This window comes from Cygnus olor, chromosome 2 (genome assembly GCF_009769625.2).
Source record: "Cygnus olor isolate bCygOlo1 chromosome 2, bCygOlo1.pri.v2, whole genome shotgun sequence".
Classification (NCBI taxonomy): Eukaryota; Metazoa; Chordata; class Aves; order Anseriformes; family Anatidae; genus Cygnus; species Cygnus olor.
In genome coordinates, this window is record NC_049170.1 from 26470381 (window position 1) to 26492467 (window position 22087).

The 22087-nt window shown below is 42.7% G+C and overlaps 1 protein-coding gene across 1 annotated transcript; it reads right to left on the bottom strand.

The window, feature by feature from the left end:
• Positions 1–11778: 11778 nt before the first annotated feature.
• Positions 11779–21882, bottom strand: PDK4 (pyruvate dehydrogenase kinase 4). Its single transcript, XM_040548107.1, is given in 14 exon segments — positions 11779–14325; positions 15197–15310; positions 15948–16038; positions 16040–16056; positions 16341–16390; positions 16393–16438; positions 17136–17212; positions 17910–17987; positions 18488–18577; positions 19040–19132; positions 19135–19223; positions 19759–19830; positions 20825–20966; positions 21623–21882. Coding segments are annotated over 14 exon segments (1251 nt in total). The 5' UTR covers positions 21783–21882; the 3' UTR covers positions 11779–14193.
• Between the last annotated feature and the right edge of the window lie 205 nt (positions 21883–22087).

Genomic DNA, 22087 nt, shown 5'->3' on the forward strand with positions numbered 1-22087 from the left:
ATCAGCTCCTGCTCAGCCTCCAGCCAACCATTCATCCTCGAGACAGGCTCGTTTTCCAGCGTTGCTGGTAAAAGGTGAGAAGAGTTATTTTCTCTGTTGCCTCCTACTGTGTGCAGAGCTATCAAGACCTCATGGTTTGCACAAGGCTTAGAGATATGGCAAGTGGGTTTTCTCTCTGCAAAGGTGACTTTGGACGAGAAACAACAATTGTCTGCATACAGAATGGTCCTAGAGCATGATGTGTTTTGTTAATGTGTTCATTGCTAGTACTTTAAGACAATACTCAACAGTCAGCATCATCCACCCCTCCTCCAGACACAAGCTACCTGTTAACAGTCTGTCGTTTGGCCGAAATGCAGCAATACTCTGCCTTGGGACCTCCAGCACAAGGGACCACCAGCACAAGATAGTTCCACCTCCCTTGCTCCTCTCTCAATGAACTGCACTAAGATGAGATTGGATTACAAAGAGGAAAAGGCTCAAAGCCTAGACCCCAAATATAGGGCCTGGGGGCCCCATGGTATTGGCAGGCAGGATCTCAATCTCTTTCTGCCCTTAGCAGCTGAAAAGCCAGCAGGGGAAAGGGATGGGTTGCCTGCACCCTTTCTCATGCTCTTACACAGCCTTGTCACTGGGGCTGTGTGGAGGATGCTGCTGCTGCCTGAATCATCTTGAAAGATTTGGGACTAAAACTCCCAACTACAAGAGATCAGACTCTGCAGAGGTCTGCATGCGCATTGGCATGTGTATGCGTTATGTGTGAAGAGACTTGGAGATAGATCCCAGTCAAATCTTTGCTCTGATTCAGAACAGAGTTTTTCAACCCAAGTCAGAGTATTAGGATGGAAACCAATAAATTCCCATAAGTGTTTTAGCATCACTGACATTTTATTTATTCGAAACCACTTACCATCTTGAAAGATCACCTCTCTTCTTTCCATAGGGCAATATGTTATAGCCTATACGCTAGTTTTGACAGAATCAAATTAATTGTTGTGAACGTGAACTTATATCTATCTGTTTGGGATATATAATATATATGTATATATAATATATATGAACTTACATATCTGTTTGGGATATAAATATATATGTATATATGTATATACATATATATATGTATATACATATATATGTGTATATATACGTATATATATCCGAAATAGAGCAAGACTGAGAACTATTTTTATAAAATGTCAGGAACAGAAATATTAGGGGGTAGGGGGAAAGGTCTGGTCTGCCATGAAAGGCAGCAGCTTTACTTTTAGCTGCAAGCACCACTGGACCAATTAAAATGATCACAGAGGCTCAGCTCATTCATATATAGGAATGTTCTTTCAGAATGTGCTAAGACTTTTGGCATCACATTTATCCCAAGGGATAAATGCCTGTAAATTAAACATAGAAGAGTTCAGTCTTTAAGATTGGAAGGAAGATTGAAACGGTCTGGGGTGGCCTGTGCTATTATATACCTTTATTAAACTCATAGAAGCCGAAGAGGCATGCCAGCTTTTCAGTGTGCTAGAAGGTTTGCAGGGCTCTTGATGGGCTGCTGCTGTTTTTCTGAAACGCTGCAAGATACAGATGGGTCGGACACAGCAATATTTCCATTTACTTTCAGGATATGGAAGTAGCATTTCTCTGTACTCCCTAGGGTTTGCTCTTCTACTAAATGACAGTGCAGAACATGCTATTAGCAGAGATGCCAAAGCCTAGCTAGCATCTGACACCTTAACCTCCCTAAGAATTATATTAAAGTAGTGGAAAGATCTACCACAGTCTCTATTTGAAGAACGGCAGGGACTTCTGGTACAGCAGATGAGTGGGTCAGAAAAGATTGCTATATACAGCAGCTGTCAGATGAAATTGGTTGGCTGCTCAGAAATTTGTTTCTGACTATTTCTCCAAATGCGTCTTAAGCTTCGTAACACATGAAGTGGAAAGGTGACTATGTACATTATGCATTCCGATGACCTGCTTGATTTTAATACACAGCTAACATTTTCTTAGCCCTTTACCTTGCACAGGCACTCTATGTGCTGCTAAATTACAATTAAGGCATTTGAAACAAGGACAGCAGGGCACATGATGATTTTTACACCACTAGTGAACTGTTGTGTTCTGTCATTTCCAGCAAGGGATGGCTAGTGATGCTGACATTAGCCTTCTGCTTAGTGCCAGAATACCTCTGCATTTCATCCTTGTATCAACGTAATGGATATAGCTGCTTAGGCTATTTGTACTGCAATTAGCACTGAGCTAGATGATGTCAGTAGTAACTATCAATGGGGAGCTGCACTGCCTGAGTACAGCAATAAGCTTGCTGACTATTTTTGGGGAGGGGGTGTTGAATGCAAACAAGTTTGGTCAATAAAATGGACCTTTACCTGTTCGTGATAACCCCCCAAAAAACACCAGTTGGTCAGGGACCAAGAACAAATAACTCTTAATATCTGAGGAAAAATACACGGGAACAAAAGAGTAGCAACACCTGCAGAAAGTCTACTTCAGAATAATGCTCTTTAAAAGTGGGAACAGATTCGTGTGACCTATAAATACATAGGCAATGGTTCACACAGTACAAAAACGCAGGTGCTGCTGAAGGGCAGGGCAGAGCCTTGGCAGGCTACAAAAACACAGCATGTTGGAGAGCCCAGGTGAGGAGATGACACCGTGGTCAGGGCAAAGCCATCTCCTGACAGAAAGTAATACAGATATTTTAACATCCATGCAGAGCAAAACTGACCCTGTAGACCCAGCTGCAGCGAAACCCATTGAATCACATCTACCTGCCAAAGCTGAGTCACTCCTGTTGTTTCCAAATGTGCACGGCTCCCTTGAACTCAAGGGCACTTTGTCATCTGCCTGTGTCAGTGGTGAACAAACCTCTCAGTGCCAGCGGCTCTGATTTCCCTGCTGGAAATCTGGATCCCAGTCTGTCAATTGGGTCCATTCCTCCCACAGCCCTGCCCTTCCCTGTACTATAAATCCACAGAATTTCAGTGATTTCTTTCTCTCTCACATAGTGGCTTGTTTGGTGGTTTGTTTTTTTTTTGTTGTTGTTGTTTTGTTTTTTGTTTTATTTTGTTGTGGGGTTTTTTTTGGTAGCTTTTCTTTGGGGCAGCTTTTTGGTACAGTGAAGGTACAGTTAAAAATAATCTGTAATGAATTACACATACACATGCACACCCAGACAGTAATGAGACATGAACAAAATCAGACTCCTCTAAACTAAAGGAATTTTGACCAGCTGGAGAGAGAAGTAGTAAACTTTTATATTTGCATTTTCTTGTGCAGATGTCAGGACACTGTGCAAGCTGCAGCTGTTGGGTAGATGCAGTACGTTATGTGCTACAACATTATTCCTGTCTTAAAGATATGTAATGCAGTCAAACCCGGTGTGACCTTCAGGTTGTGCAGCATTCCAGTATAAAGCTGAGAGACTATTGCTTAATTATTTTTGCTGGATTAGTTAAGAAATTATTTAGACGGCTTAACACAGGAACATTAAGGTCTTCCCAGTCCGGTTGTTTAAGACAACATTTACATATTATTTCAATGTTTTTCTGACTCCAGTCTCTGGTGTTCAGGGGCTGAATTCCTTGAGGACGCAGATGGGAGAGAGCAGTGTGCCACCCCTCCCTGCACATGTTAGCTTCTCCACGTTTGGGGGTGATGTTTGGTTCTCACAACTTTCAGACTGCATTCCCCATGGCAGCATACAGCCTCCCGGGGCTCACACTTTTAATACGAGTTTAACAGCGTTCTTCTGTTTTTCTCTGTGCAGAAAATGGGATGGTGCCTGATCCCCACTGCTCCCTCTTCTAGCAAGGGAGGTGGGAAGCCCTGCTGGGGCCTGGAGCCGCTGCACCTCTCTGCAGGCCTGTGCCACCCAGTGCCAGGCCTGCATTTCCAAGCCCTCAGACAAAGTCCCTTGCTCATAGGGTGGGTGGACACATTTGGGGTGGGGCAGGCAGCTCTCTTCTTTCCTCTCTTTCCAGCTATTTGAAGCTGCATTGACACCTGGCCGTCACCGTCCCCCTCCGTGCAGCACCCACACACCTCTCCTTGCTGCAGGCCATACCCAGCCCTGCCCAGCCAGCACTGAGCTGCGCACCCTGTGTCCCCTTAATGTCCTTGTCCCTCTTCCATCCTCTCACGAGCTTTGGCAGAGGTTTTCTGGCTGGAGACGATGAGGAGGAAGGCTCCTTTTTTAGGTGACCAGGACACATTACCCAGTGTCGCCTGGCCGCGCTGCTGGGTTTGCTATTAAGTGGCAGCTGGTCCTGCCTGGTGGCTGGCACCCGCTGGTGCTGCCCTTTGCAGCCCTGGCTCGTTTTCAGGTGAGCTGGGTGTACTGGCCAGACTGGGGCAAGTGGCTCCATGCAGGCAGGCACAGACTGCCAGCAGCACCTGGAGCAGCCTCGAACATAGGCTTGGACTTCGACACGGCTCCTTCGAGCAGCCTTGAGAGGGAGGGAGGGAGGAAGGGAAGGAGGGAATGAGGTGGCGTGACCGGCCCGGGCGGCCTCTCGCTGACTTGACACAAACATGTTTTCAAGTCCCCGGAGCAGCCAGCAGGGAACATGCTGTCCCCATCGTTTCGCAGCTTCTCGCTCTGGAGAATATGAGAGCAATGCCAAGAGAGGCACCGCTGCCTCCCACGGCCCCAGTGTTTGTCCTGGAAACCAAAAAAGGGGGGAAAAAAAAAAAGATGGAAAGCTGTAAGCAGAACAAAGGAGCTAGCAGCTGAACAGCAGCCACGCGTTTCCTGAAGGTTATTTTTAAGGTTTATAATCGTTCTCTCCTTATTTACAGTGCTGTTCTGTGTCCTTTTATCTAGCACTGGCTGCAGATCTGCCCTCTGCTTAAACCAGCGCATTCACTTCCAAGCGTCTGGGGCTGCACTGCCTATGGGAGGCATGCCTAGCTTTTTTAGGCTCCCAGCCCCAAACAGCTGGAATAATCTTCTAGCCTTATTGAAGCAGGCCCTCACACTGTTCAGGTTTTGGACATTCTTAATCCTTTTTTTTTTCTAAAAAAGCCTCAACTGTGTGAAACGAGCACAAGCTGTGGCTGGTCACTGCTGTGTGCTGTGTCCCGTCCTGCCTCCAGGTGCAGGCATGCCCTTTTATCATGGTGGCACAGACACAACGACAAACTGACTTTTTCTGGGCAGGGACACACTTACACCTCAGAGCCAGCAGCAGCTCTGCACTCAGGCTTTCCCAGCATGGACCTGGGCTTTTGATCTCACCTGGCTTGAATAGAAAGGCTCAAGGAGATCAAGGCTTGGTGGTTTACCAGTTGCACCACATCGGATTAGAGAAACAAGGCTGAAACAAGAGATGTCAGCCAGCTTGGTCCTTTAAACTGGTCATTTGTGCATACACGTTTCTGGCCAATGTATCTTGAATGTCTAAATGTACATCACATTCTCCTCTTCTCCCCCTAGGTGTGTCACTCAGCTGTAAATTCCTCCAGCATATGCTATCTTGCCGTCCACATGGCAGGTAACACTGTGATCCTCTCCCCTGATCCTGTGCTCTGATCAAGTTAAAAATGAGTATGCTGTTTGTCTTCTAGAGGCTTCGGGAGTGGATGTGTCTCCCTGTTGACCAGCTGCTCAAACCATTTTGGCTCTGTTCACAGTTCACTGGTGTCAACTGAAAGCTTTTCATAGATTTCAGTGGGCGTAGTGTGAGGTCTAAAAATGAATGATTATTGCTCTAATGTTCATAATTTACATTGCTTAGTAAGTTGATCACAATTTATAGTACACTTTGTACTGCCTGACAAAGAAAAGATAAAGGTTTATCATACGTTAGAAGCATGTTACTTTGAACAGTGTTCACTCTGGAAAGTATAGTTACAGCACCAAAAGTTCTCAGGTCTGCTTATAGACAGCCTATTGATATATTAGTTATATTCTATAAAAATGAGAACAATAGAATAACTGCTTCTGAAAGCTATTACCTTACAAAAAGACTTTTATAAGTGAAAACTTAATATATTGTATACTAATGTACTTGATTCTGCTAGAAATAATGGCCTTAAAAAAGAAAAATCAAACTTCCAGCATTAACGTACTTTAAAGAAAAAGTAAAGAAGAGCATATATTTCAGCTTTTCATTGTCTACAGCTTTGCTGAACCTCCTCCCTGTTCTTTGAAATGAAATGAAATGAAATGAAATTAAATTAAATTAAATTAAATGCCCCCCTCTGACAGGACATGCTGTTGAGGACAGAACTTCCCCCACCAGACTCTCATTTCCTATAGCAGTGGCTGTGTTCATTCCTGGGAGGTAATGGGAGGATCCGTGGCTCTTTTCTGCTCTGTTTGACTGCAGTGGTGTAGATTTAAAGTCAAGGCACATCCTCCTCCCTTAGCATCAATACTCTCAGGTGGAGAATATGATTCTGCTGTAGAGCAAAGGAGAAGGCAAGGACAACTCTTCGGAGAAGGATAAAAACATCTCTTTCAGTCAGTGCTGAATGCTAATCTCTATACTATAATTTCCAAAGTCTCCCTGCAACAATTTGTGGTGCTCCAGTGAACAGTTTTGCCATTTCTCCAGCTGTTTTAGCATGGATGTTGTCATTCAAGAGAATATGCAGAAGGCAATATGATTTTTTTTTGCTTAAGTGAACTGATCATCCAGTGGCCTTGAAAAATCATCAAAAGCTTTTGGAAGTGTGACATGCACTGTTCTCATCGTTCATCCACAAAAGATAAGCTCAGAGTGTGCACAGACTGGCACCAGAGCAGGAATGGGAATAGCAGAGGAACAGGAGGGCAAGGCCACAGAGGCAAAGCCCATGAAGTTATTTGGACCAGTGGAAAGTTTCTGGTCATCTCCACAAATAATGCAAATTATGAAAACTTAAGAGTGTCCCTGTTCACATTTTCAAAATGAAGCTTTCTTCATCATGTGTTTATGTACAACCTGAGGTGAAGTTGATTAGAAACAAGGGAGAGTTAGACAATTTTATATCAGGTCCTAACTACGCACAAACAAGTTCTTCTGTGTCATCAAACCAGAGCTAAGTTTTATGCCTGAGCAAACAGCTTACTATGGTCTGTGAAGCAATGGCACATACCTGTTAATATCCAGAGTGGCATAAACCATCCGATCCACCCCAGCACGAAGGTTGAATTCCTCCAATAATACCTTTTGTAAGCAGGGGAGTGGTAGTGTGCCACCAATATCCTTTGCAATGCATGTTATGGTTTGAGCTGCACGCTACACTGATTGGAGGAAAGGACAAGTATCCCTGCCAGGTATTCCAGCCTGTTTACCAGCAAATTTGTTAAAAATCAACCAATAGTGTTGTGGATGGTGGTGCTGCTAGAAAAGAGAAAGCTGCAAGCACGAACACTCAAAAAAGGGCTTTCAATGCAACTGGGTTCTCGATATGCCTAATATCAGTATCAGATACAGTTAACTCCTAATTTTCTGTAAGGCTAACAAGTAACTGGGTGTCCCATGCAGCTTGTGCAGGCAGCCTGAGGGGTTCCTCTGCAATGTTCCCGCTGGCATAAATATTGTCTGGCATTTTCCATTATCTATCCACTGTGGCCAGCAATGGCAGCGGTGATGTTGTTTTGAACTCGGTGTATCTGCAGCCTCCCACAGCCTCCCAGAATTAGCAAGGGGGCCTGAGTCATCTACCTAAACATACACGTTCACCGATACTTGAGAAAGCCAAGGGCACCCATACAAGGCATTTGCATGGGCCTGGCGGACGTGACAAAGGACCTGCAGCAGATCTCTCTTCATAGGGAGGGACAAATGAGAGGCAGGCAGAACACACCAGGCCTTCTCACATAGCATCGGGTGACTATTTTTAGGCAACTGAACTAGCTGGGAGTCAGCTCACAGCTGAAGCCATCTAAATGCAGGTGCCTACATGTGCCCCCGGCATCCAGGGTTCCACCACAGGCAGTTGAGCTCAGCCACTGAAGCCAGGAGAGCTATGAGCTGGCTAAATGGAGGTGTCTGCTTTGGGAGGAGTTGAGAGCCTTCTGATGTCCTCTGGATATATCATCTCTGGTCACTAGAGTGGGAGCTTGAAAGCTCCCATGTAGGCACATACATACTGATACTTATGTGGTATCATGATAAGATGTTCTACCTGGTGTGCTGAATCCTAGGTCAATGTTCTCAGTTTCAGGCCCAGACAACTAGGATGACGCAGCACAGAAAGCCCAACGTGTAAACAAAGATTTTTTATTTATTTATTTATTTTTACTGGCTTGTCTTATTTAAGCCTCCCAGGCAGGGCCTATCTGGATGTATCACATTCACATAACTTAAGGTGTGGCAGCCCAAGCTCTCTCTCAGCGCCTTGAGGATGCTCTGCAGCCCTGAACGAAGAGAATGGCGGTCGTTCCTCTCGCTGTACTTCCCAGCATCACAAGTCTGTCTGGGTTTTTGACTGGACGTGACTCCAGGAAGGCAGTGTGAGGCTCATTACTTAAGGGGCTCTGGTAGGAAGTGCAGAGCAGAGGGGCGGCACAGAGAAATCTCTGCTAACTCTACATGGAGCAATTTATTGCACTCTGTTTAGGCTTTTTTTTTTTTTTAAGGAATATATAGGAGAGGTGATGAGGAGCAGCTAGTGATAACTTCTACGTATTATTCTACTTTTATAAAAAAATTACATTAAGAGTCATGAGAATATTCCAAACCCACAGGACTGTGTTCCAGTCTCTTGTTATGCCATCCAGCATTTGAGAGCAGAGAGTTCAGACTCCCTGCAGGGATTTTCTGCCCCTTCCTCCCTGTAAGGTGAGTATAGAGAAGGGGGCTGATGGAGACTGCCTGCCGCAGTGCTGGCAGGGTGTCCTGCTTGCTCTCTGTTGACTGAGCGGAGGAGCAGCACCTGGCCAGGTGCTGAGTAAGTCATTCTGTCATGAACATGCATGCCAGCACAGACACGCAAAGCCACTTTAGGTCCTGTAATACAGGATCGGGATATGGACATTTAAAATTGTGTTGCCAGCTTCTAGGGAATGCAGAATCAATGACATTAACAGAAAAGCGCTCCCCTCTTTACATCTCAACTCCTTCCCCCCCCACCCCAAATCAGATGAGCCAAGAAATGTCAAAAACTGCCAACTTCTACCTTCTGTTTGCCAAAACTACTTTGGGATTTCGTGGCAGAGAGTTACTGGGGGCTATAACCCGATGACTCAAGTCACCGTCACCACTGTAAGGGAAAAAAATTGTTTTTCCAGTCTGGTAGTGTTTCTTATCAAAGGTATCAAAGCTTATATTGTAATAATGCTATGGGAAGGACATTATCACCGACTAAGGGCAAAGTCTGGTGTATTTGAGAGCTTAGTTAAACGATAGGAAAGAGATGATAACGAACAAGCCCTTATCAGGCGCCGGGGAGATTAATTTGGAGGTGTGCCCAAGGCACTAGTAACAAAATCAGTGTAAGCAGTTTAGTTAACGAGCTGGAAGAGAAAACACTGGATGCTTTTGTGTGGTTTCTGTTGACTTCAGGAACCTTTGTAAGGTCCAGATCAGGGGGCAAAAGGGGGAAGTGCAACATCTGCTTATCTTCTGTGAAACCAGAACGTCTTCCAGCCATGGGTAAATCTGCTGATTTCAGTGAACCTCTGATGTACTAAAAGAAAGCCAACCACTGGTACCTCTGGAGCTTTGCTGAATCAGGAGTTGGCCTCTTCCACTCAATGAGTTTATGCAGAGGAAGAAAAAAAACAAAAAAAAAAAAAACAAAAAAAACAAACTTCTGGAGCCTTCTGGACAGCAGGAGGTTGTCTGGAACTAACAGCCTGCGTGCAGCCTGCCTGGGGGACACTGTGCACTGCCTGCTGGGCCACGTGCTCGTCTGGCTCATGGGAGATTTGGGCTGCATGCTGCAGGAAGGGGCTGCTGCCACCTCCACGGCGTGCCTGGCTCACGCCTGCACCACGTGCATCTCCCAAACCTGCCACAGCTAGTGTACAGAGCAGGCATATATATTTCTGCTTGGAAAAACCGAGGGGAAAGCTGCTAGTCCTGTCTGTAGGGTCAGCAACTCGGTAAAGGTGGATGGGGAAAACAGACCTGTTTTGTTTTCATTTCTCTTACTGAAGTCCCTGGTGCAATTAAGTTGGGGGTTGTTTCTTCCAACACACCTGTACTGATGTATGTCAGGGTGGTACTTTTCTGTAATTCCAAAATGCTTAAAGTTCACACCATCCGATCCACTTCACTGGCATTAGGGTGCGGGGGGAAATAATTAAGAAAGGGAAACAGCACAGAAAGCTGTAAGTTGTAGCTTTACTGCTAGACACCCAGAGTTTGGCTAGTTTTCACCTCTCGCTTTCAGGTTAAACACTCATAGGCACTTTTACAGTTACTCTGTCTTTTTAAAAATCAGGGATGCAGCATATTCCTGGGAAAACACAAGCCTGTTAAAGCACCACTTGTGCAGGACCAGTTTGTTATGGTACAGTCTGTTCTGCCCACTAACCATAGTTCTATTTCAAACTAGCTATTAAAAGCCTGTTGTCCTATTATTTCAGAGCTGAAACAGAGACTTTTTTTTAAACCATCATATGGAAGAAGTTAAAGACTGAATCCCACTGGAAGTCTGGACAGTTAGATTCAGTGGATGCTGTTAAGGAGTCTCCCCTTGGCAGTAAAACAGTTTGATCCTTTCCACAGCAGCAGCCGTGGGTGATGACACTTGAAAGGCCACTTACCAACTTGGCCTCTGAAACCACTCACTTTGGGACTACCACTGATTTATGTTATCCAAAATGTTTGTTTCCCCTTCAAAACTTCAAGACGACTTGTCTGTCCCTATTCTGCAGCTAGGACTCCACAGGGGCAGGATGCATTTTTGGAAGCAAAAGGTTTGTGAAAGCAATCATTAAATACGTATTCCTGATCACAAACGCAGAGGCTGGGCAAACCAACCATCAGGAGTTAACATCAAACACAATACAGATCAAAATAGATCAATATGATGATTGCATTAAGAGAATTGCTTAAGCAAGTCACTAAGCACAGTGTTTGCCCCTCAGCTTTGTGGCAGTGAACCTGAAAGTTTTCTTGATGACCCAATTGAGGCCTAAGCCAGTTTTCTTGGAGGCAGATTTCTTAGCAACCACAAACTGCATGACTTGTGCTGCATCTGATGCCTCTCAGAACTTCTGAACATTGAGATCAGATTTTGAGCTGTGTTACTTAATAGCTTGGTAAGACAACAACAGTCAAGCTCCGCATGCTTCTTGCATCATAAGCCAGTTAGTTTTAGCAAGGTAACTGTGACATGTGGGCAACCCTCCTGCACCCCACCACCTTTAGGATGCTGGGTGAAAGGCAGTGAATTGCCATCACTGATACAAGCTCACTACTGGAAACTTAAGGGTCCAAGTAATTTTGTCACTGAAGCTTATAGAAGAAGGTTGTTCAAAGAAGCCCATTGAAACTCATTGCCCAGATCCTACCTCCCCTTAAATACTTCCTGAATCCTGCTTTGCTCCTAATTCCAATCTACTTTTGATGTTTAGGATCCACTGAAATAAGTGAGCTCCACAAGAAAGATCACCAATATCAGAAGTTACCTACTAGGAGAATTCTCCCCCCAGCCAAAGAGGGCCCCCCCAAATAACCCTACCCTCCCCCCCATAAAAACCACCAAACCCAACCTCACTCATGTTAAAAGCCATAATTAATACGTAAAACTTACTCATTAATATTAAAAGCCCATGCTTGCAGTACACTTAGAAGAAAAAAAGAAAGATACTAGACAACCATTAAAAAGATTTTATTATAAAATTATTTAAATATCTACAAACCAGTAAAAGGCTCAAAACTACAAGTCTACTTTCAGGAATAAGAATTCATAAGTGTTGAAAGACACCATTTTATCTAGGTAGATAGCCCTTAAGTATTTTTTAATACTAAAGGGATTCCACATAGGTTCTTTAAGCACTACACACATCTGTCTGCATTGTGAATGTGTTCTGCATATACAGATTCAAAGTTACACTTATCCAGAAAGCTTCTATTTGTAAGCTCTATTAGACATTTGTTTATAACACTCATGTGCTTTGGCTGCTTTAAAATAGTTACAGCTCCAACCTGGAGTAGCTGCAGCTATGGTACATATATACAGTATATCATGAGATCATAACTCACATTCAAGCGTTCCTGGGTGCAGACAGTATTATTTGTGTTTAATTGACAACAATAACTACCTAGGCATATTTTTTGTGACCTTGTATTCAATACAAAGTCAAAGTATTCAAGTATATTATGGCAGTGAAAGCAGCTTTTTCACATCTGTATCTTCTAAACAAAGATATTTCACTTTTGTTATCCATTTCATTCAGCAAGCTGAGCTAAAATATACCTGAATTGGTGACCTTTGGTGATCGCAGCTTATTCACTGGGAAAAGAGTGGCCCCAGTGCAGTACTTAAGTCATCATGCTCAGTAATTATCATCAACGCTTCAAAGTTCAGTTTTTGAAAGAAATTCATCATAACAGAATACTATTTTCCATTGAGAAGTTTACCCCAACCAAGAACTTTTAGAATAAAGTTAGTTCTAGCTTTCTTATTGCTATTAAAAATTCATTTGAGATTCACAGTATAGTATGGAGTGGCTTTCTGCCCAGTAAATACAAATCTGTCATACAACTGAGCAAGATGTTGTACTGAGCAAGATGCTTTAAATACCGTATTTGCAACTTCTTTCCAAGGTTCGCATACACTTAAGATGATGATGCTGATCAGTCAACAAAAATTCAAGTAGTATTACACAGCCCCAATGAACTTTGACTGTACAGTTGGGTAACTTCCATTAGCTTCACTTTATCCTGTCATTCAGCTTACCTTGCTTACAAGGAGGGGAAAAAATCCAGAGACTGGAAAGGGAGAAGAGCTTACTGAGAGTGGAGTATTTTCTCAACGGCTCTCCCCCACTGGCACTGTTCCTATGCCAATTCCCCATTTTGCTGTTCATAAGAGTTACTCTACAGTTTTCAGTGCTGTTGATGTTTTAAATCTTCATTTCCACAAGCCCTTTCTATTACAGTGAACAGTTTTCAGAATAACATTCTACTCCACCACCGCTGCTCCTAAAAACCTTTCAAACAGACCTTCAGTGCTCACAGCTCTCAAGGCTGAGAATTCCCCGTGTACCACATGATAGCGTGGTACGATACATATTTGGCAGACATGGTAGTAGGCAGATTTTGGTTTAGTGTATTGAGCCCACTAGTCATCTAACAGCATGACAAAAAGGAATCACAGGACAACATTTTAAGTATACTGTTTCCCATGCCATGCTTGCATAACACAGATCACCAAAACCTTTCAGTACAACTTGCATGTCTCACTTCAGTTCCTGGAAAATCCTAATCTACTTGGCACTTGTTTTCCAGAGTGCTGAGATATAGGCCAACTTTATGATGTTAAAATTAAGTGGCTTTCCAATTTGTCCCTAAAATATCCTGATTTCCTTATGCACAGTAGCCTTATTTCACTAGCTGTTCCATGAACAGCTTAAAAATCCATTTTTTTTAAAAAGTAACTCTGAACAAGGCTTCACGTAAGAACTATTACTGGAATACAGAATTGCTTCTTTTGTTAGAACGGGACTTCCTTATACATGGAAAACACTTTCTCCCTACCTGGCAAGGGTTCACCCCCATTTCCCACTCAGGCTCTATTTGGATACTGTTTATAAAACAGCAGTCTTGTAGGCAAGGTAAGTGGCTATCTTCCAAATGTTATAAATACAGCTATTAAGTACAGGTGCAACTATCTACCTGAGGAGTTCTGTAATAAGATGAACTGCTGATATCTATTCTAGGAGAAAAATATACCAGCTTTACTGATGTTTATCAGTATCCTGAATTCAAGCATTAGACAGGACTCAATTGCACGCTTCTACCACATCAAATCTTTGATCACAGGAGTAGCCTGAATTACCTCTATACACACACCTCTTCTTAAAAGACTTCTATTTTCTTCAGTCTGAAGTACACAGCAGCATTTCACATGTAATGCATACGGCCTAGGCTATAACATCCTTAGCTTCTTACTTCTGCCAGTCCTGAAACTGAAGAATTTGCCTGTTTGAAGGTAGCTAAGTACTTCCAAACACTAGTCCTTGAGAAGCCAGCTTGATCCCGTTGGGTGCCTCAGATACCAACTTCTTCAGAGAGCTGCACTCTGTTTTGGGCCTCTGCTTGGAACACACCAGTCATCCGCCTCTGATGTAGCTTGGTAATGCTTAGAAGCAGATTTGTTGAAGACTGGGAGTTTTTCTACTGATTCAGTTGATAGGGCCTAAAAACAAGAAGAGTTACTCAGTTTTTCCCCTCTCAATAATACCACTTTACAAAATTGACACAGTATGCTTCAAGTGCCAAGTCAGTGACAAAGTTATTTACACAAATGTTTCTGTAATAGATACTAAAGCAAGTTAACTATAGCATCTAAGTTTACAATGAGTAATTTGGCAGGACAAAGGCAGTGACTTCAAATCACATTTATGCATTTTTATAGGCCTTAGAAGGTATTCTGTAAAGTATTTTCAAGATAATCCTGAAAGCAGTGTATAAGAACTTTACAGAAGTACAGAGAAGCTTCAAAATGTGATCCCTTCCTACTTCCATATTCTTCTGCTAAAAGAACATTTTGTGTTTATTAGGGAGTGCTATATGCCAGACTATTATTCAAGATTACTAATAACCAAATCCCATACATGAGCTATATGGCAGATGCTGAGTAGTATAAGGTACTAGAAAGTCCATATGAACTAATACTAAAAGTGTCTGGTTGTCAGAGTAAGAAAAGCACAGCAAAGAAAATGGATCTGTTGCTCAGACCTTCCCATTTCTGTTACTTCACTTTTCCCTAGTATTTTATATTCCATGAATCAGTAAATATGAGATCTATACAGGGAACCCCCTAAATTTGATTTAAAGCTCTTAATAGTAGATATTCAAGTACACTTGTTATAGCTGAGTTACTTTTTTTTTTTTAACCTCTAAGGATCAGTTAGAAAGCTTACTGGCATTTCTTAATAAAAATGAAGTCATTTTCTACTTATAAGCAGAGAATTCGTTTACTTTAAGATGATGCTGAAGTAGTCACCTCACTGCATTAGTGGAATTTATCAGCATTTATTTTATTTAAACCAAATCAAAACACATACCTTCAAGTAGATAATAGCATCTGTTCCATAGCCACATATGGAATAGAGATTTAGGTCTCCTTGGAAGTATTTAGCATATAGACGGGAAATTGGCAAGCCATACCCAAAGCCAGCCTAAAAAGAAATCAAAACAAAATTCTTTACTAGCTCTTATGACTTAAAATAGCTGGAAAATGTTCAGAGACTTTAGACTGTTAAAGTCTCTTGCAATTCTCTTAAAAGAAAGGAGTTTTCTAATCAGTTTCACATGCAAATTGACTATTTGAAAATTTGAAAAGAATCTCTATGGAGGAGGAAAGGTACATATACAGGTGTTACTTTTACACATTACACTTCTGTATTTCCCTGCCTAGTTTTTGCTAGCACAACTTGATTACTGAAAGGTTATTACTAGAGTGTAACTATATTCTGTATCTATTCCAGTTGTGCTCACCTCTGCAAAGATAGTATTTCTTTTAAGTTCAATAACTGAGAGGAAGTGAAGAACAAGTAAGTTATTGTCATTGGAGTAGAAGAAATGAGGCTCAGGTAGGACTATTCTTCCATTTATACCTTTAAAAACTCATTTTGTCCATTAAGCAAGAGTTAATGCTATAAGAGATCTAAGATCACTTATCTATGATACTCAGTCTTCATACACTCTACAGAGCAGTAGGGTGGATATAGGGTTTCAGTATTTGTTATTAACCTATCAATCTGCCCAATACTTATGGTAACCTTATTTGCAACATGAGCATTAAAGTAAACTTACAAGAGGAGTATTTCGGTCATTATCCATCCTTGGCCTTGGTGCTGTGGAATACATGTAGCTAAACAGCTGCTCTATTTTCCTTACTGGACACCACGCCTCTGTCAGAGATCTGATTTAAGAGAAAATAAAAGTTAGCTATGATCATGTACTAAAACTGGTATTTAAAATGCTGGTATTTAAAACAAACCCTCCAGCAGTAATAAGTGCTATTTGGTTCACAGCATATTATTTTCCAGTTAGATAATTGCTCTATGTAGGCTATCAACAGAAAGCTTATGCTTTGTGTCTTTGATCTATTGTCACAGAACTTGTAGCAAGTTATTCTAAAATTTGCTGCAACACGTGCAATCGAAGATTACATTAAGCCCCTATTGTAGCTGGCCAACAAGATACCTTAATTGCCAAGTCTTCTTGTCCTAGAACAACTGTCACTTCAATTGGGAGAGGGAAGGACTGTTTTCTTGAAATTCAACTGTTGCCCTCATTGAGTTCTGTGGAAATGAAGGTTACCATCATCAGAAAGCATTCAATCTATACACTTAATCACATTAGTTTAATACCCCTGTTATTATGCAGAGGCTGAGCACAGTTACCACCACTTCTACCACTGCCTAGCTTCAAGAAAAAACACTTAGCAACTAAGCATAACAAGAGCAGAAGTCTCACACTTAAGACTCCTCTATGCTTCAGAGGTTACATTGTTTGATGAACACCAAACTAGGCTAATATACGTTAAATAAACTAAATCCATGAAACGTCAGCAGGTCTCTACAAAAAAAAAGTTGAGCTCAACAGTTGCTAAGGACTGCCAGAACTCCACATCCCTTGTTGGCAGCACATAGTTCAGCTCCATTCAATGCATTTCCTACCCCACAGGAAAGGCACTACAGCAAAACTGCTCTATAGGTGTAATCTAAAAGAAGGCTTTCAGAGCGGTTGTCACAGCCTCGTGTTCCACTTTTCCTCCCTCTCTCCCTTCCCCCAGTTACCACTGCATGAAAGCGTCCAAATATCCTCCAACAAACAGCTTTTGGCAGTTGGGAAAACAATGACTGCAATCTCCCCACATAAGAAATTTTAGAAATCTGTCCTATGCAGAGCTCCATTTCACTAAGGTCTAGCTAGAGATTTTAAATATCGATGCTCCTGCTCAGAATACTGAGGAAGAAACAGCATATACTGACATACCTTAAAGAGCTCAAAAAGCATGTGAAAGAGATGAGATGGAACATATACAATGTTAATTGGCTCTCCTGGAAATTTTCCTAGATGGAAGAGAAACAGACAAGAAATACTCAGCAGGGAGATAAAATACCAAAAAAATTTACAATAAGCAAACAAGACAAGAAAATAAAGTTTTAATTTTGGGGTATATCCCCCCCTTCCCCTGCCAAATGAAGGGTTTTGTTTACTCATAACAGTGTTTAAGTAGTAATTATCACCTGCTTAGAAACGGTTTATTTTCAAGTAAACTGAAAAATCAGCAGTTAATTTCATTTTATAGGTAAATGATTTTAGAATTATAGAATCACAGAATATCCCGATTTGGAAGGGACCCATAAGGATCATCAAGTCCAACTCCTGGTTTTAGAGGTTAAGAAGACTGCCCAAGATCAGAAACATGCAGGCAGCTTAGACTAGAACCAATGTTTCTCAGTCAGTAGACTCACTTTTCCACCTGAGTAGAACTCCTCTCTAGCCACTTATTTTACTATTACAGCCTAGTCTTCCTTATCTCAAATTTGTAAATACCACCTCAGGACATGTAGTGTTGGAGATACAGCGACATCTGAGTTCAAACCCAGTAGATTAAATGAGGCACTTATAACAAAGGGAAGAGGAACCACCACATGAGAAATTAACTGGTATGTACCATCATGGCTATAGAAGTGGGAGCGTTTTGATTCAGTAAACACAGCGATTTGACTAAACAGGAAGACAGACAAAAAGCCCTCATCTTACCGTTCACTTGTTTAAGTTTCAGTTCTGGAGACGTTAAGTAATATTGGTCACATAGCATCTTGGAACTTTCAAAAGCATCTGAAATATTTAAAATACATGAAATGAAGTATTAAATGCTGTAGAGCTTTATACCAATGCATAGCAAGATACAATTTCTAACCACAATAGCTGCTAACATGACACAGACTTCACAGGGGATGATAATGTTGCAGCTACACTGTGTGCACTGAAACTGAGACTAAATAGGCAATTACAGCAGTATGGGGAAGTCTTCAGCACTATTTGGTGATTCTGTAAAACAGATGCATCTGCGGTATGGATTAAGACTAAGTAATGCTGATTTCAACACCAGAGTTTTAATTCCTTCCCATCTGTTACTTACTAGGCCTTATTCAAACATTTTTTTACTGCTGCTTTGTATTTTAAATTCTGTCCTACAAAAACTCATGTTTTGATAGACTGCTTTCAGCTATTTCAACAAGAAACAGTCAGCGTCCTATAACACTTTCTGGCTACCCAATCTGCTTGCAATCAGATAAATACTGATCACAGAGAAATTATGGTATCAGAACACTTACCATTCACTACTTCAACAACATCACAGCAAGGATCAATACTTCCAATGTGCCTTGGGTGCCCTGAGCTGGATTTATCATCAAAAAGAAGGGCTGTTTTGGATGAAAGCAAATATTGTATTTAGTTACAAATACTGTACTACTTGAAAATTAAGTTTATATTAATTATATTATTAGCATGTAGTCACATAAGATGGTTTGCTGGCAGTAGATAGCCTTTTTAAAATCTAAAAAGGCATAGATAGCACTATGTTAGCATCTGTGTAGAGCTAAAGGCTTTTCAGATGTAAAGGAGATCCCTGCATTTTCCATACAACTTACTACAATTAGGATGTAGTCAAAAAATAAATTCTCTCATTACTTTAAGTCATACTCTAACTTTTCAGCATCAGTTATCTGAGGCAGATCTCCAACAGTTCTAAGAAACATTTGCATTAAAATGTTTTCACTAAGTTGAAGGCAGTGGGTTGGAACTAGCTGATCTTTAAGGTCCCTTCCAACCCAAACCATTCCATGATTCTATGAAGTTTTCCTCAGATAAGAATTTCTACTTACTGTGTTGGTTCATTAGCATCCGTGTGGAAATACGGCTCATATAAAAACGATCCAAGAAATACTGAATGTTTTGATTGGTGACAGGGCTACTTTAAACATATCTTTGTATTCAATTACTCCTTGTGCCATCGTAGGGACCACATCATGATGTCTGTTTCGGACTCTAATTAATGTATCTATAAAGCTAAGTAAAAAAAAATCTCATTAGAACATTGTTTTAAGACTACATGAAGGCAAGCTGTGTACAAAAGTCATTATCTAATCCAGTAACACAGATAAGTAAAGTAGCCTTAATGTTAAAAGAATGAAAAATAGACTGTATTTTTAAATTGACCTACATTGACCTACACCAGAAATAGGATATTTTAAATATAAACAGCATAATCATTACTCATGTCAAATTCATTGCCTGCTTCCTCATGCATAAGAGTTTAAGCAGGGAATGCAGGGAGTTAAGATGACCCCTAGCTGATATCTTGGAAAGAAGCAGGGACATGACATCAAGTATATTTTTTGTTGATCTTTGTCATGACAGTTCAGGAGGCACTACACCCTTAAAACCAAGCTGCCAAAGGTCATTTATGTGCAGTATTGCTCAACATATTGTTTGTGAGATGCTCAGCAATTCATGCGAAGTTACCGAATTCAGTTCAGAACAGTGATCATATGAAAAGTAGAGTATATGATTGAAAGCTCAATGAAACAAATGTATAACTTACTCAGATAATACTTTCTGGTCATCTGGGCTTTTTTGATGGAACTCAACCAGCTCCATTAGACTCTGGATGTACCTATTAAAAAAATAAATCAAATGAATAGGATATTTATTAGTCTAGGAACAGAAAAGATACTTAGTATTGTCCAAGTTATTACTCTTAACAAGTCAGCTAAGAGTCTGAAATATCTTTGAAGTATCAAAGTTCCACCTAAGCATGGAAACACAGTCACTTCTGCCTGAACTGTAGAAGTCATGCAAGTCTTCTCATGCCTGCCACCCACACAAGAATTTAAAGTATCACTTTAACATTGACTCCTCTTACAGTTTTAGAGAAGAGGGGCATTTCAAAAGAATCCAAATAATAAGTAATAATGGAAGCCACCTGAGCAAAAGTTTTTCCAAGTCTAATCAGCTTTGTCACAAGCTAAGCACTTGAGCCTCTTTGCTGATATCTGACAGCCTTGACGCATATTGCAAAGGCACAACTGTAGTTTGCCAGATTAAGAACGTTTCTGGATCTTACTCTAATGCTTTTGCCCTTTGCATCAGCCTTCTTTGCAAGTGCTGCAGTTGTGCCAGTAGAGCAAGGTTAAATCAGATCCAATCACTCTGTCAACCACAAAGTGAATGTTAACTGAATTCTAAGCTGCATGGGCCAAGGCAATTTGCTACAGAAGTTCTGCTAGCAATTCCACCAGTGAGAGACCCAAAGAAGAATATAGCCAGCTCTTCACTTCCATGTAACTCTGAGGGTCTGTGTATGTTATGTGAGAAGAGAGCACTGTCTTCTCACTTCTTGAAAAGTGGAGAGAGTTTTGTTCTAACAGCAAGCTTTAAACTGTTAAGAGATGTTTTAAAAACAACAACATGACCATATTGGGTTTTCAATTTAATTTTAGCATGCCACTCAAGTGTAGAACAGCTTGCAATTAAGCTTTGATGAATGAACTGCATTTCTAGTTTTTTTGTTACTGTCTTCTGTTATTCAAAATAGTCTATGACAACAAAGTTGTTGGAGTTGTGTTATTCTATAGGCCCTATATTCTATTCAAGCAGTTCTTACTTACCAGCTTTTTACTAACTGGACTGATGGTGTGCTTAGCAATTTGTCGGGAAGAAGATCGATTTCCCTCAGTATGTTTGCAAACCTCACGGGAAGTTCTTGTCTCAGAAAGGCAAAAGAAGTTCTCTCGCATCCATTAGTTGAGCCTACAAAACAAATCCAACCAAATAAAATGTTTTGTGTTGGGGGAAAAAGAGAAATCACAAGTATAAATTGTTGTCTTTCTGCAGACTTGAGGACTACAATCCTTTGCAATCATCATGCTACTACTAGCCAGATCTCCTGCGTGTGGGCTTGCAGCACAGCAGGACACTGCCCATCCCCGGGAGGCATATTTGTAGGTTTCCCATTTTGACAGGGGGACTTTGTAATCCGGGAGAGCCGCTGCAGCCCTGTAAACACGGGCTCCTTCAGGACAGCGCCGCGTGAGAGCAGGCTCGGCGGCTGCCAGCAGGGAAATGGGGCCGGGTACAGGCTGTTCGCTCGGCCGGGACAAGCCGCACGCCTCCTCCCGGACAACGCGTGCCGCTCGGCACGAAAACATCCGTCAGCCGACCTCGCTGCTGTTGTCCCCCCGCCCCCAAATCCCATTAAGGGCCCCAGAATAGAGCCGCAGCCCAGCTCCGGCGCTGACGCGGGCCGGCATCGCCTGGCAACCGGCGCGGAGCCCTCGGAGGGCGCCTGAGGAGAGGGGTGGCGGCGCCTCCCCTCACCCCCGCCACCGCTGCCACCCGCCCGGCCACCCAGCCACCCAGCCCCCCCCGGCCCCAGGGCGAGCTCGGAGCGGCTCCGGGGCTCTCACCGAAGTCCAGCAGCTGCTTGATGGAGAGCGGCGAGGGGGAGAAGCGGGAGAACTGCTCCACCTCCCGCGGCAGCCGGCTGCTGCTGCCTCGGCTGGCGCTGCCTCCGGCCGCCCCTGCCAGGGGGGCCGCGCTGCGCAGGGCGATGCGGGCCGCCTTCATCGCTGCGAGGGTCGCTCGGGATCGCTGGGGATCTTTTGGGATCGCTCGGTTGGGATCGGTCGGGCTGTAGCTGCCCTGCGGCGAGCGGCTGCGGTGCCGCCCCTAAGTAGAGCCCGCGGCGGGCGGGGCTCCGGCAGGCCCGGCCCCGCTGCCCATGACGGGACATCCCCTCACGGGCGGCTCGTGACGGCCGCTGGCGGGGCTCCCCGGCCCCTGGCACCGAGCCCCGGCCGCTGACCTTGGGTTGTGGGGCCGGGGCACGGCCGGGGAGGCTCCGGGAGGCCCCCGAGGGGTAGCGGGCCGCG